Source organism: Cherax quadricarinatus, chromosome 58 (assembly GCF_038502225.1).
Source record: "Cherax quadricarinatus isolate ZL_2023a chromosome 58, ASM3850222v1, whole genome shotgun sequence".
NCBI lineage: Eukaryota > Metazoa > Arthropoda > Malacostraca > Decapoda > Parastacidae > Cherax > Cherax quadricarinatus.
In genome coordinates, this window is record NC_091349.1 from 11930941 (window position 1) to 11945940 (window position 15000).

General features: G+C 42.9%; 1 protein-coding gene across 4 annotated transcripts in view; it reads right to left on the minus strand.

The window, feature by feature from the left end:
• The window catches only part of kra (basic leucine zipper and W2 domain-containing protein kra), a 106659-nt gene that overhangs the window by 15079 nt on the left and 76580 nt on the right, over positions 1-15000 (minus strand). For all 4 annotated transcript variants that reach the window (XM_053790145.1, XM_053790142.2, XM_053790144.1 and 1 more), the window contains 2 exons: positions 13098-13220; positions 1428-1492 (listed from right to left, as the gene is read on the minus strand). In XM_053790145.1, coding sequence (XP_053646120.1) covers positions 1458-1492; positions 13098-13220 — 158 coding nt within the window. In that variant the 3' untranslated portion in view covers positions 1428-1457. The remainder of the gene's footprint in view (positions 1-1427; positions 1493-13097; positions 13221-15000) is intronic.

Here is a 15000-nt window from a genome sequence, read left to right on the forward strand (position 1 = left end):
TATATACACACACCTTGCTCACTCTTAACAGAACATCAAGCCAAACCATAAAGACCACTTATCTCCAATCAAACAGTAACACAGTCATGACATGTGCTTAGTCACAGCTACCGGACATTCAGCATCACTGGTCCTGTCCTAGGAGTTTCTCTGTGGTCAGGGTGCACGACTGTCAGTGAACAGTCACAAACATATGACAAAGTAACCAAAGTCAGAAAAGTAATAGTTAAAACAAAAAACTAATCAACACTTTCAGTAAGAAGGCTTCAAGAAAGCATGGTTTACAGTACATCACAGATTCAGCAATTCTCTGGCCTATTCAAAGCAAAGGCTAGGTGTCAGGATTAGTCAGGATGATGCACACTCCTATTTTATAGCAGGCCCTATTAAGATTCATTTCCTGGAAGCCTAGTAGGTGCTAGTGGGATTTAAAATAAAAAATCCTTTTCCATTAATATAATCTGCTTTACCTGGTAATATTTTGTCGTACCAAGCGTACCTACTGATATGAATAACATCTCATGTACACACAGTAACAAACACACCTATAATCACACACAAGGTTTGTTCTTGAGCTATGAGGAGACACTAATGGAACTGAACCTAATTACAATGGAGGACAGAAGAACCAGGGGAGATATAACATGCAAAATATTCAGGGAAATTGATAGGGTAGACAGGAATAGACTATTTGAGGCAATAAACAAACTCAGAGGATGGAGGGATACAGCTGGAAGTTAAAGAGACACGAGCCACAAGAACGTCAAGTAGTATTTCTTCAGTCTCGGCATGGTCAGAAGGTGGAATAATTTCAGTGAAGTGGAAGCAGACTCCTTATATAGCTTTAAGAGAAGGTACAAAAATGCCCATGAGGCTAGGAGTGAATCTGGCAAGCAGCAAGTTGAGAGATGAGGCCAGGAAACAAGACTTGACTCCTGCAGCCAGACACAAACAAAAATATACACACATGCCTCTGAAGGTCTAAACATAAGACATGCATAAGCAAGTAATACCTTTTACACCTTGTAATTTCAATAATGGGGTGCACTTCTGGCAAGACAGCTACTGAATTATTTTTATTAAGGGAAAAGTCCCCTATCTAGGCAGGAGACTGTCATATGTAGTAAAAATAAAGTACACTAATATAATGAAGAAAGAACCTTTACCATCTTGCAGTTTGACAAAATGATTATAATTAACTTGTCTTCAAAATTTATTTCCTTTATTACAAATTGGTGAAACTCAAATATTAATACAAAAACAGCTATCAAAATTTGAGGAAGAGGTCGTGACCATGTTCGTAACATTTCCTTAAAATCCTCACTAAATATAAGCAACTTTTGTGTAAAACAGTAATTCAAATACATCAAAATATGACCTATCTTCACAAAATTTGTAGCACGTATTTGATCAGGTTTGAAACTCACCCGAAGTCCTGAATTTTATAGGCACAAGGCTCAGTCCTCCTCCTCTTCACCGGACTCTTCAGACTCTGGTAAAAGAGAAAGTTAAATGTTGCAAAAAAATATTACTCTACATACAGTATTATATTATACACAGATACTAAACCCACACAAGTCATACAGCACCAGAGAATGATACTCGTGAGGGAAAAGGTGAAGCATCAGTTGATTCAAGGAAGAGGATAGCTCCAATTCCTCAAAACAAGAGGCATGTATCAAGAACCTTCTCCCTTTCCCTCCTTGAAGAGCATAGTTTAAAGGAAACCATCTGTAGAAAAACATGCACAAATACAGAAAAATAAACATTCCTCAACATGTTAACTGTCCAAACGCAGATCTACCTTCGCTCGCCCAGCACTCCAAATATTTTGGAGAAAAAAAAATTTTTTAATTAGAGCAATTTTGGTGTAATAAAAATAAGGACCAGTACTCGCCGACATATAAGACTGCGAAGTTGGAGCTGGATGCTCACTGTCCTGCCGCCTGCAGAAGTGTTGCTCATATACCTTTGCCTCGTTTTTATATTTTATATATTTTTTATGTTCTGATAATTACAGTTTATAGTAGTTCTTGTGATTTCATAGCCAATCTTTATTCTGACACTAATATTAGGTACTGAAATTGTACTCAAATTGTCACACACACTGACAAGTCAACATTTACACCTGCCTTGGTCATTTACTATTGTCTAGGAATATACACATTATTATTATAATCAAAAAGAAGCGCTAAGCCACAAGGGCTATACAGTGCTGCAGGGCAGGAAGGAAGTGAGGGCATCAGGTGGCAAAAGGGAGGTGGATGAGTAACAGGTTACGGATAAAAGCGGAGAAGTGGATGGTGAAAGGGTAAAGGGCAGCAAGAGACTGAGCTAGAAAGGGCTGAGGGGAGTGCATAAAGTATCATCATCAGAGTTTGTGGAGTAAATCAGTCGTTGTCAAGAAGTCAATGAAAGAGTCAGGATTAAAGGAGAGTCCATCAGCAAGAAGGGAAGGTAAAGAGAGAGTAGTAGAACGAAGACAGCGTTGGAGGTAAATTCTGCGTGCTCGTTGATAGAGAGGGCAGTCTAACAGTATGTGGCTAATCGATACTGGAACTTGACACTGCTCACAGAGAGGTACAGGGTGCCTCTTCATGAGATACCCATGAGTAAGACGAGTGTGGCCAATGCGAAGACGGGAGAGAGTGGTCTCCCAACCTCGGCACTGATGACAAGAAGACGGCCAGTAACCTATGCTCGGTTTAATAGAATGAAGTTTGTTACCAAGCAGAGTTTACCAACGTTGTTGCCAACGGGCGTGAAGGTGGGCAGCTATTGCAGCAAAATAGTCCAGAAATGGAACACCTCTATAGGAAATTGGTAGGTCATGTACTGCTGACCGCGCAGCAGTGTCTGCCTGTTCATTGCCCTGTACGTCGACATGACCAGGGACCCAACAAAAAATAATATCTTTATGCTTCGTAGAGATACGGCGTAGCCAAAGTTGGATACGGAGAACTAGGGGGTGAGATGTATCAAATTTTCGTATAGCCTGTAGAGCACTAAGGGAGTCTACCACAAATAATGACACATGCATAGATGCGATACGAATAAGTGCTGCAAGAATGGCATACAATTCAGCAGTAAAAATGCTAGCTGAAGATAGTAAATGCCCCCGCACGACGCTGTCCGGAAACAATGCTGCGACTCCGACGTCGTCTGAAGACTTAGAGCCATCTGTGTACACAGCGGTGGCACGAGAATGGGAGTGGAAGTGATCAAGAAAAAGAGCGGGAAGCCACCGTAGGCAGTTGAGCAAGGGAGTGAGAAAGAACAGACCCGAACAGCTGGAGCTTCCCAGGGGGGTAGGGAAAAGTGAGATGCTACATGAACATATAAAGGTGGTAACTGAAGGGAAGACAAGAGTGAATGTAGGCGAAGAGAAAAGGGACGGAGCAAACGGGCGGCGAACGAATAAAGAATGTCTACTAATATCGGGGACCATTCTATAAATGGAAGGATTGTGGAGATCGTGAGAGCGTACATAGTAGCGAAGGCAATGGGCATCACGGCGATCAGACAAGGATGGAACATTCGCTTCTGCATAGAGGCTCTCAACAGGGAAAGAGCGAAAAGCACCAAGGCACAAACGTAATCCTTGGTGATGGATAGGGTTAAGGGTAGAGAGAGTAGCAGGAGAGGCCGCGGAATAAATCTGGTCACCATAATCGAGTTTCGATAAAACGAGGGCTGAATGTAGGCGAAGCAGAGTTCGACGATCAGCTCCCCAGGAAAGATGAGCAAGGGTTTTAAGAAGGTTTAGCCGGCTGTGACAAGTTGCCTTCAGAGATGTAATGTGAGGTTTCCAGGATAACCTACGGTCAAAGAGAAGGCCTAGAAACCTGATACGGGAGCTATAGAGATGCAAAGGATGATCGGAGATGACAGAGCGTCTAGTAAAAGTAATTTGGTGAGTTTTGGTACTTGAAAATTTAAACCCATGCGTGGTGGCCCAAGTGGAAACACGGTCGACTGCATGCTGGAGAGAAACTGCAATGAGATAACAGTCAGCGCATGCACAAGCAATAGTGAAGTCATCAACAAAGAGTGATGACCAAATATTGGGTGGAAGAACAGAGGCCAAATCATTTATAGCAAGGAGAAAAAGTGTTGTGCTTAGAACACATCCCTGAGGGACACCTTCAGTTTGGACGAAGTCCGGGGAAAGAACATTATTGACTCGAACACGGAAATGTCTGTCAGTTAAAAAGTTCTTAAGGAAGGATGGTAGATTGCCTCGGAGGCCTAAGGAGTGGGCCTGGGCCAAAATATTATACCTCCAAGTTGTGTCGTATGCCTTCTCAAGGTCAAAAAATATGGCAATAACCGAGTGATTATTCGTAAAGGCATTACGAACATATGTATCCAAGCGTAGTAAGGGGTCTATGGTAGAACGGCCCTTACGAAAGCCATATTGACTAGCGGAGAGACTGTTGTGCGTCTCTAAATACCACATTAAACGTCGATTTACGAGACGTTCCATCACTTTGCAAACTGCACTAGTAAGAGCGATGGGACGATAGTGGGAGGCATCATGTCCTGTAGTACCCGGTTTGCGGAAAGGGAGAACAATGGCAGATTTCCACAGCTGGGGAAGAACTCCTCGTGCCCAAATAAGATTAAAGAGGTGTAAGAGGACTACAAGGGCTGACCGATGTAAATGTTGTAACGTACGAATATGAATGTCATCAGGCCCAGCTGCCGATGATCGGCAAGCTGAGAGCGTTGCCTCCAGTTCTTGAAGTGTAAAAGGTACATTATACTGTTCTTCTCTGAGAGAAGAAAAGTCCAAGGGTACTAACTCTCTGGCAGACTTTGAGGAAAGAAACGAGGGGCATAGATGGAGCCCCCGGGAAATACGGACCAGATGTGTGTCAAGTTCAATGGCAACATTCAAGAGGGTTTGCTACATCAACACCAGCGACCCGTAGAACAGGAGCCGGGTCAGGAGAGTATTTACCACTCAATTTCCAAACTTTTTTCCAGACTGCACTCATAGAAGAAGCAGAGGTGATGGTGGAAACAGTCTCGCCAACAAGTGCGTTTAGCTTCACGGATGACACGGCGAGCGATCGCACGCTTCTACTTAAAATCAACAAGTCTCTCAGCGGTTCTATTGTACTGGTACCTGCCCCATGCAGCGTGTTTCAAACATACTGCACGAGCACAAGCAGGAGACCACCAAGGCACGCACTTCTGAGAATGCCTGCCTGAGGTTTGGGGTATAGAATGAGAAGCTGCGGTATAAACTGACGTCGAGAAGAGGTGTAGGAGCTCATCAATGGAGGATGAAGAAGGAACCTCACTAAAAGCAGTGAGGTGCGAGTAAAGATCCCAATTTGCCCGATCAAATTGCCAGCGAGGGCTACGGAAAGGTGGTGAATAGGAAGGAGAAGTAAGAATGATTGGAAAATGATCGCTGTCATGCAAGTCTGCTAGAACTGACCAGGTGAACTCTAGTGCAGTGGAGTAAGAGCAGACTGATAGATCGATGCAAGAGAGAGTATGAGTACGAGGATCAAAATGGGTGGGAGTACCCGTATTTAAAACACGGAGGGGGTGAGAGGCGAGAAAAGCCTCCAACTGGATGCCACGCGAGTCACAATGAGACCCCCCCCCCAGAGGAAATAGTGGGCGTTAAAATCAAGTAACAGAAGTGGTGGTAGGAAGGATGAAACAAGAAAGGCAAAGTCTGGAATAGAAAATGCTCGAGAAGGAGAGAGATATAAAGAACATATTGTAAACCACTTATTCAAGTGGATACGGGCTGCAGTGTAATGCAGTGAGGTATGGACAAATAATTGACAGTACGGAATATCATTGCGTAGAAGAAGGGCACTTTCATTAAAGGTCCCATCTGAGAAAGGATCTGAAGAATACAATAAATTATAGCCTGAGATAGGTTGGAAAACAGCTGAGTGTAATTTTGGTTCTTGTAAGCAAGCACCAACGGGAAAACCTGGAAAGCAACATCTGAAGCTCACCCCGATTACCCGAGGCCGCGGATATTCCACTATAAATAGGCCATGATTGGCGATGAAGAAAATACCAGGAATCAGTAGGGAAAGGCACCTACGGACTAGAGGGGTTAGAAAAGTCAACGTGTGGTGGCACTGGAAGACATTCAAGCATCGAAGGAACGGAGCATTGCGAAGAATGGGGTTGTGAAGATGGAGGAGTGGGAAGAGAAGGAACAGGAAGTGAATCAGTTTCCATTGAAGGTTTAGTCTCTGCAATATATTCTGAAATGGCTTCAAGTGTTTCTGAATTCAAAGATGTATGGGAGACCATATTGGAGACAGAAGGAGGAGGGTGAGTAAAGATTGGGACAGTAATGGACTGTACCAAAGTAGAGGGGGAGGGAAGAGTTTAAGGGACTGGAGAGGAAGTGTGGGGGGGGGGGGACAAAAGAGGCAGAAACCTGGGAGGTGGCAGAAGAGGGAGAAACTTGGGAGGGGACGGGGGTGGAAGGCATAGTACGAGGAGGAGGGTGAATCTCCACACTTGTAATAGAGCCAGAGAGAGGGGAAGAACTAGGTACAGAGACTGGAAAGGTAAAGTGTGGAGGTGGAAGAAGGGAAGGAAGGGACAAAGAAGATTTGAGCAATGTGGATTTTTTGGACTTCTGAGTAGAGGGGCGATTGGTATTAGGTGTCGTACGAGGTCTGGTCGATACTGGGGCTTGTGAGGAAGGACGCGAAGATGTGAGAACAGACTGAGTTGTAGTCGGGACGTCAGAGCCAAGGACAGCAAAAGGATTAGATGCCGTAGTGGCTATGGCAGGGGTAATAACAGAGGAGGCTGCAAAAGATGAGACCCCAGAAGTGGGGGGATGTTTTGAAACACGAGAATAAGAAACACGGGGTAGTCTCCCTTGGAGGCGGAGATGAGTAACTGCCATAGCATAAGGGAGACCTTCTGCCTCTTTGAGGCAACGGATTTCACGTTCATTTAAGTAGACCTGGCAACGGCGGGAGTACGAAGGGTGAGCTTCATTACAGTTAAGGCAAGATGTAGGTTGACTGCAAGATGTATTAGAATGGTCGTCGGCACCACAGACTGGGCATTCGGCTATAGATCTGCAATATTTCGCTGGGTGACCAAAACGCCAGCAATTTCTACATTGTTGCGGTGTAGGTATCACCTTTCGAACTTTAACCAATGTCCCGCGACATATACAGAGGACGGGAGTTCTCAGCTGTCAAAAGTTAAACGAGCCACATTGCAAGGGTAACGTCTCCGCCCCTGGGCAGGAAGGACATAAGTGTCTACTTTGAGGATTGGGAGATCCTTGAGTTCCAGCTGTTCAAAAATGTCATTGCCACATGACTGGAAATTCTGTTGGACTATGGTATGGGGCAGAATGACAGTACCACTACAAGAATTGAGAGAAAGATGTTTTTCAATAGTGATAGGAGTAGTATCGATATTCGAAAGGAGAGAAAGATCATGAGCTTCTGTAGCATTCTGGACAGTGACGATGCGCATACCGCTCTTGAGAGCATGAAATGAAATCTCTACCAACATGACGCAGGAGCGCTTTGCCAATACTATGGTCAGAAAGGTAGGCAGAAGAAGTCTGTCTTAAAGTAAAGAATTTAGTCCATTGTGTGGTCCGAAACTGAGCGTGGAGAGGGAGTGCTTGACGTGTCGGTCTTTTCCGAGTAGAATGGGAAGGTAACGAAGGAGCATCATCAGGAGATTGACGTTGGCGTTTAGGAGTAGGACCGGAGTTGGTCCGGCGTGAAATGGGCGGGCGATTCGAAAATTGCCGTACCGTAGAGGGAGAAGCCGGAAGCATAGTCAAAGGAGAGTGGAGTTCAGACAAATCGAAGTTGTCAGTCGAAGCCCCGGTACCTGAAGCGGGTGAGGAAACAGCACCAGCAAGAGGTACAGGGGCATCAGGAGTGTCCGAAGAGTGGTCTAAACACAAGGCAGGGTCAGAATGGGGTGCGGTATCAAGAAGGGGCCCGGGGGTAGTGGGTTCATGGACTAGTGCTGCCATGGTTAGGTTACTCCTTTGCTTTTTGTTTTTAAGAAAAAAAAAAAAGAAAAGAAAAATAAAAAAAAGAAAAAAAAGGGGGGGGGGAGCGGGGAGGAATAGTTCCCAGGAGGAATGGAAGGGCCGGAAATCTCCCTCCGCGCCCAAGAGGACCTCAGCACCGCTAGTAGCGCAGATTCAGCATGGAACCCGTGCCATACCCTGCCCTTCATGCCAGTAAACCAGCAATCCGGGATAGCAACCTCACATCTGCTGAGCTACCTCGGTGGACAAAAGAGAGGGCGGCCGGATATCCACCACAAAGCATACCTCCTTCGGCCACCACCCCCGGAATCCGAAAGGTGGCTTCCAGAGATACACCCGTCGCCCGAAAGACACCCAAAGCTACTCCGGGATACCGGAGAGGGATCGGGACATGCCCAGGCGATCCAGATTCCACGGCAAACTGCGCCACCGCCAAGAACCTCAACGGAATGGGATGGACCCCGGTATCCTTTCCCCTACCTAGGAACTAGAGCGCCTGTGGGAGAAATCCCAAAGGCCAAAAAGAGGAAGGGCAAAAGAGAGGGGTGGGGAGGAGTAGGAGGAGGAAAGGAAAAAGGGGAGGATGGGGAGGGGAGATTGGGGGGTAATTAGGTTCGGTCTGAGGAAGAAGACCGACAGGTCTAATTCCTCAGACCAAGAGCCTCTTCACCATGCCAAGGAGCCCCCCTTGAAGAGGAGGAATATATACAAAGTATTCATAGGTTCCAGCAACGTTTTTAGGGGCCACATTTTACTAAATATTCGACCCTTTTATTTGTTGACCTATTACGTTGATTTTTGTACTATTAGAAGCTTATATCGACCATCTTGTGATGAAGTTCCAGAAAAATCGGCCAAAAAGCAAACGAAAAAAGCTAAATTTACTAAAAATTACATTGGAGACGGACCAGTAAGAAGTGGTATTTAGAAAAATGGTTTTGACACTTGCTGCTGATAAAACACTTTTAATTCCATCATTGCTCAAGTACCAATTCTATAATAAACCTTATCTAGATGGTAAAAAAAAAAATAAACATTTATTAAGTTTTTTGACATTTAGGAAGATATTGACCTTGTTGCCCACACAAATCTAAAACTGTTTGGGATACTTCAAAACGGAACATCTTGTAAAGCAATTATTCTTTTATGTTTGTGAAAATCAGGTCAATTCAATCATAAATAATGACTGTGACCCCAAATAGGTAAATAACTTGCTTCCAAGATAATTGGCAACACACGTGGCTGCCCAGGTACACAGGGAAATATTTCCCCCCCCCCCAAAAAATACATGCTTTTACACTTTTTACGTAACCTACTTGCTTTTCTCTCATTATAGTGACTAGAGACTGGGTATATGGCCTTGAGATGGGATTGGTCCATTAAGATCTTTCCTCTCAGGCGTCATATGCAATGTATTTGTTCTGGCGTACTTTTTGTTTATATGCTATTATATCGCCTTATGTCACATTAGATCAATTGTGATAGGTAAACAAGCCTTATAACTGATATTAGCAGGAGTATAGAACATTTTGTTGGTTGGTGTTTGTCCGACATCCCAGGGGATGTTCCCGATTGATTCCTAGACCACATTAGCACCGCCCACTTCGCCATGATCTCAAACGGTGAATTTAACAAAAAAAAAAAAAAAAAAAAAAAAAAAAAAAAAAAAAAAAAAAAAAAAAAAAAAAAAAAAAAAAGCCACAGCGCGCATGCTACGCAAGGCGCTGTCACCATGCATGTTATAAATGACTAATTCCTTGTAGACACATTGTATAATGATTATACCAGTGTTGCCAGAAAGTTCACCTATTTTTTGGTAAGAATAACTCATTTTTTTTTTTCTCTGTGCGCCAAAATGTTAGGGGCCCCTTTAGACATGCTGGAGAATGTATGAAACTCCTTGAAGCATGGTGTTATGACATGTGTCGGTAAACTGCTGATAGGGTAAGCAGTGGAGTGACACGACGATCGATCATGCACTGCTGCATGGAACCCTGGCTATATTTTTCACTGTTACACAAACATGTCTAGACACGTCTGTGTGTCTGTGTGTGTGTGTGTGTGTGTGTGTGTGTGTGTGTGTGTGTGTGTGTGTGTGTGTGTGTGTGTGTGTGTGTGTGTGTCTGTGTGTGTGTGTCTGTGTGTGTGTCTGTGTGTGTGTCTGTGTGTGTGTGTGTGTGTGTGTGTGTGTGTGTGTGTGTGTGTGTGTCTGTGTGTCTGTGTGTCTGTGTGTGTGTGTGTGTGTGTGTGTGTCTGTGTGTGTGTGTGTCTGTGTGTGTGTGTGTCTGTGTGTGTGTGTGTCTGTGTGTGTGTGTGTCTGTGTGTGTGTGTGTCTGTGTGTGTGTGTGTCTGTGTGTGTGTGTGTCTGTGTGTGTGTCTGTGTGTGTGTGTCTGTGTGTGTGTGTCTGTGTGTGTGTGTCTGTGTGTGTGTGTCTGTGTGTGTGTGTCTGTGTGTGTGTGTCTGTGTGTGTGTGTCTGTGTGTGTGTGTCTGTGTGTGTGTGTCTGTGTGTGTGTGTCTGTGTGTGTCTGTGTGTGTGTCTGTGTGTGTCTGTGTGTGTGTCTGTGTGTGTGTCTGTGTGTGTGTCTGTGTGTGTGTGTGCACGCGCACGCGTGTGTGTGTGCGCGCACACGTGTGTGCGCGTGCGTGTGCACGTGCGTGTACGCATGTGCCTGTGTGCGTGCCTGTGTCTGCCTGTCTCCCCGTCTGCCTGTCTCTCCATCTGCCTGTCTCTCCATCTGCCTGTCTGTCTCAGAGTGGCTCATGAACCAGTTGGTATGACACAGGATCATGTCTGATTCCCAAACATGTGAAAATGCATATTACTTCCCAGTTGCCAGTCATGTTTATTATGCATTATATTACTTACAAGCACAGTATAGCACTGTCTGGATTTTTTGGGTTATCCTAGGTAATTTACACTGTATAATTTTTTTTTCCCCAACAAGTCGGCCATCCACCGAGGCAGGGTGACCCAAAAAGAAAGAAAAAATCCCCAAAAAGAAAATACTTTCATCATTCAACACTTTCACCTCACTCACACAATCACTTTTTGCAGAGGTGCTCAGAACACAACGGTTTAGAAGCATATACGTATAAAGATACACAACATATCCCTCCAAACTGCTAACATCCCGAAACCCCTCCTTTAGAGTGCAGGCAATGTACTTCCCATTTCCAGGACTAAGTCTGGCTATAAAAAATAACCGGTTTCCCTGAATCCTTTCATTAAATATTACCCTGCTTACACTCCAACAGATCGTCAGGTCCCAAATACCATTCGTCTTCATTCACTCCTATTGAACACGCTCATGTACGCCTGCTGGAAGTCCAAGCCCCTCACCCACAAAACCTCCCTTACCCCTTCCTTCCAATCTTTTCGAGGACGACCCCTACCCCGCCTTCCTTCTCCTACAGATTTAAATGCTCTCCATGTCATTCTACTTTGATCCATTCTCTCGAAATGACCAAACCACCTCAACAACCCCTCTTCAGCCCTCTGACTAATACTTTTATTAACTCCACACCTTCTCCTAATTTTCTAAATAATATTTACACCACACACTGCCCTTGACAGGACATCTCCACTGCCTCCAACCGCCTCCTCACTGCTGCATTTACAACCCAAGCTTCACACCCATATAAGAGTGTTGGTACTACTATACTTTCATATATTCCCTTCTTTGCCTCCATAGATAATTGTATTTACATATGTATACCTGTGAGATAGAGATGGATACAGCCAGCCTGCCGAACACTTATTACATGTTCCAGAATTTTCTTTTTACTTAGATGGCACTGAAAGTGGTACCAAAACTGAAAGGGTGTTGCACAAATGTTACACATGGGTTATTATCGAGGTTTTTGATATTTATGCAACCACTTGTGGCTATATCTACTTCAAAGCCACCAAACTCGTGGTCAACATCACTTCCTTCTTAAAAGGAGGGGGGTGTTAATATAACACGCCATCAGTGAATCCTTGGTGTTTGCCATGCTGTTTGCTGTAGCTGGCGCTCAATTGAACTGGTGCTCCCACAAGGTACTAAGTGGTCCCAGATTTTTTTTTAATACTGCACACACCAAGTGTCAAGACTCAGCCTATTCTGACAAGCCATCTCAGGCCAATTGTGCCAAATTTGGAGGCAAGAAAAGTAAAATGTAGATCTATGTTAGTAGCGCTAGTGGTAAGAACGTAGATCTACATTTGGACAGTTAACGGGTTAAGTACATAAAATGACTGACATAACAATTACACTAATTATCTTACATCAGGAGAAAAGACTAATCACTGGAATAAAAGCAATTATTTTTAGTTATATACAGTCAAGTATCATAAGACCAAGTTCTTACTAGACCTGCTCACCAGGAATGTAAATCACTTTGTACTGATATGTGGGATAACATCCAGCAAAGTTGGATGTGCTGTAACTTGTAAAAGTTGTATTTTTACCTCCAAATACAAAATTTTTAATACAACCACTAGATCAGAGTTATTAAGTCTTTCAAATGTACCTACACAAGAAAAGTGATGAAAAACTAGTTCCATCAATGGACTAGCTCCAACCTGGCAGTACCAAGCTTCTGGAATAATGTATAATGTACTGCAGGGTAAAAGCCAGAGATCCATTACAGAAATTATGCACACTCCAATACAACCATTGACTTGAGTACCAGAACCTCAACCATCCACCCCAGCCCAGTAGGGCCACACCATGCAGCTCCACTCTTCACAATCACCGACATACACCAGCAACCACAATTTAAGGTAAATAATATTTGTTGCATCTGTAGTCTTAAGCAACAAAAATATTTTTATTTTTGTAATATCTGGATGTCTAAGGAAAAAAAAAGTGTTAGGCTTTTGGGGGGTCCCAGGAACATACCCCTATTTTTTCCACAAGTTCTTCAGTCTATATAACAAGGATTTATTTAACAGCATTTTCAGGAACATAACTACCGTGTAATACGAGGGTCTACTGTATATCCAGGATTTATAAGCTTGTCATTTAAGAGAATTTTAATCAGTTCACAAACCCATGGAATGAACTAATTTTAAGAATACTAACCTTCTTCAGCATTTTGTAGCCATTCTACAAACTTCTTTAACTGATCCAGGAATATAGACTTTCCTTTGGTTGCATGACCATCCTTGTACCACTTGAGAATCACTTCTTCTGACAAGACTTCCGCTGTTCAAAAAGTGAATAATTCAAAAGCAAGAGCACAATTAGATTCACATGCAAGCATCATAACCTCGAACAACTCTTGAGGTTACAATTCGTTCCTGAGGTACATAAAATCCATTAATACATAATAAAAGGCAGGTGAATACTTTATTACACTATTCAGGTAACCCGAAATATTAAGAAAATGACAATCTTCACCATTGTAAAAAAAAAAAAAATATTTAGGCTAATAATAATTAAGTACTAGTTAAAAACTAAATACTTAAAATAAAATCTTTACTTTCCTTAAAAGCTGAACAAACATAACCAATTTTTAATTTTTATCTCTGAAAACTTTGTTCTACCATAAACAAACTTCCTATTTAACAGTTGCTTAAGACAGAAATACTGAGGATCATGCTGGCCTAAATTATAATCCAACAGCTTACAAAGCAGTTCAACAGTATTGACTCCTCTCCATATTAACAGTTCACTATACTGAAATTTTAGCTTGAAAATAACTAGTTAATCACAAATTACTAAAATATTTAACCCTTTTTTTTTTTTTTTAGTTTTTAGTAACTATTACAGGAAAAGGGGTTACTAGTCCATTGTTCCCGGCATTTTAGTTGACTTACAGCACGCATGGCTTAGGGAGGAAAGATTCTTATTCCACTTCCCCATGGATATAAAAGGAAAAGTAATAAGAACAAGAACTATTAAGATAAAATCATAAGAAAACTCAGATGAGTGTGTATAAACAAACATGTACATGTATGTGTAGTGTGACCTAAGTGTAAGTAGAAGTAGCAAGACGTACCTGTAATCTTTATTTCTTTCAACACACAGGCCGCATCCCGAGGCAGGGTGGCCCAAAAGGAAAAACGAAAGCTTCTCCTTTTACATTTAGTAATATATACAAGAGAAGGGGTCACTATCCCCTCGTTCCCAGCATTTTAGTTGCCTCTTACAACACGCATGGCTTACGGAGAAAGAATTCTGTTCCACTTCCCCATGGAGGTAAGAGGAAATAAACAAGAACAAGAACTAGTAAGAAAATAGAAGAAAACCCAGAGGGGTATGTATATATATGCTTGTACATGTGTAGTGTGATCAAAGTAAGTAGAAGTAGCAAGACATACCTGAAACCTTGCATGTTTATGAGACAGAAAAATGGACACCAGCAATCCTACCATCATGTAAAACAATTACAGGCATTCATTTTACACTCACTTGGCAGGACGGTAGTACCTCCCTGGGTGGTTGCTGTCTATCAACCTACTACCGGTTATTTTTATATGGCTAGACTAGAGTCCTGGAAATGGGAAGTACAATGCCTGCACTTTAAAGGAGGGGTTTGGGATATTGGCAGTTTGGAAGGATACGTTGTGTATCTTTATACGCATATGCTTCTAAACTGTTGTATTCTGAGCACCTCTGCAAAAACAGTGATTATATGTGAGTGAGGTGGAAGTGTTGAATGATGAAAGTATTCTCACTTTGGGGATTTCTTCTTTGTTGTGTCACCCTGCCTCGGTGGGAGATGGCCGACTTGTTAAAAAAAAAAATTAATCCTTTCACTGTTGGTGTCGTATTAGTACGGCTTACAAGCCAGTGTTGGTGCCGTATTAATATGCCAAAATTCTAGCAGTTTCAAATCTAGCAGGAGAAGGCTGGTAGACCTACATGTGAGAGAATGCATCTGTGTGGTCAGTGTGCACAGAATAAAAAAATCCTGCAACACCGTGCATAACAAGAAAAAAAACTGACCATATTATTGGTTTAAAATGCCAACTTTGAAGTG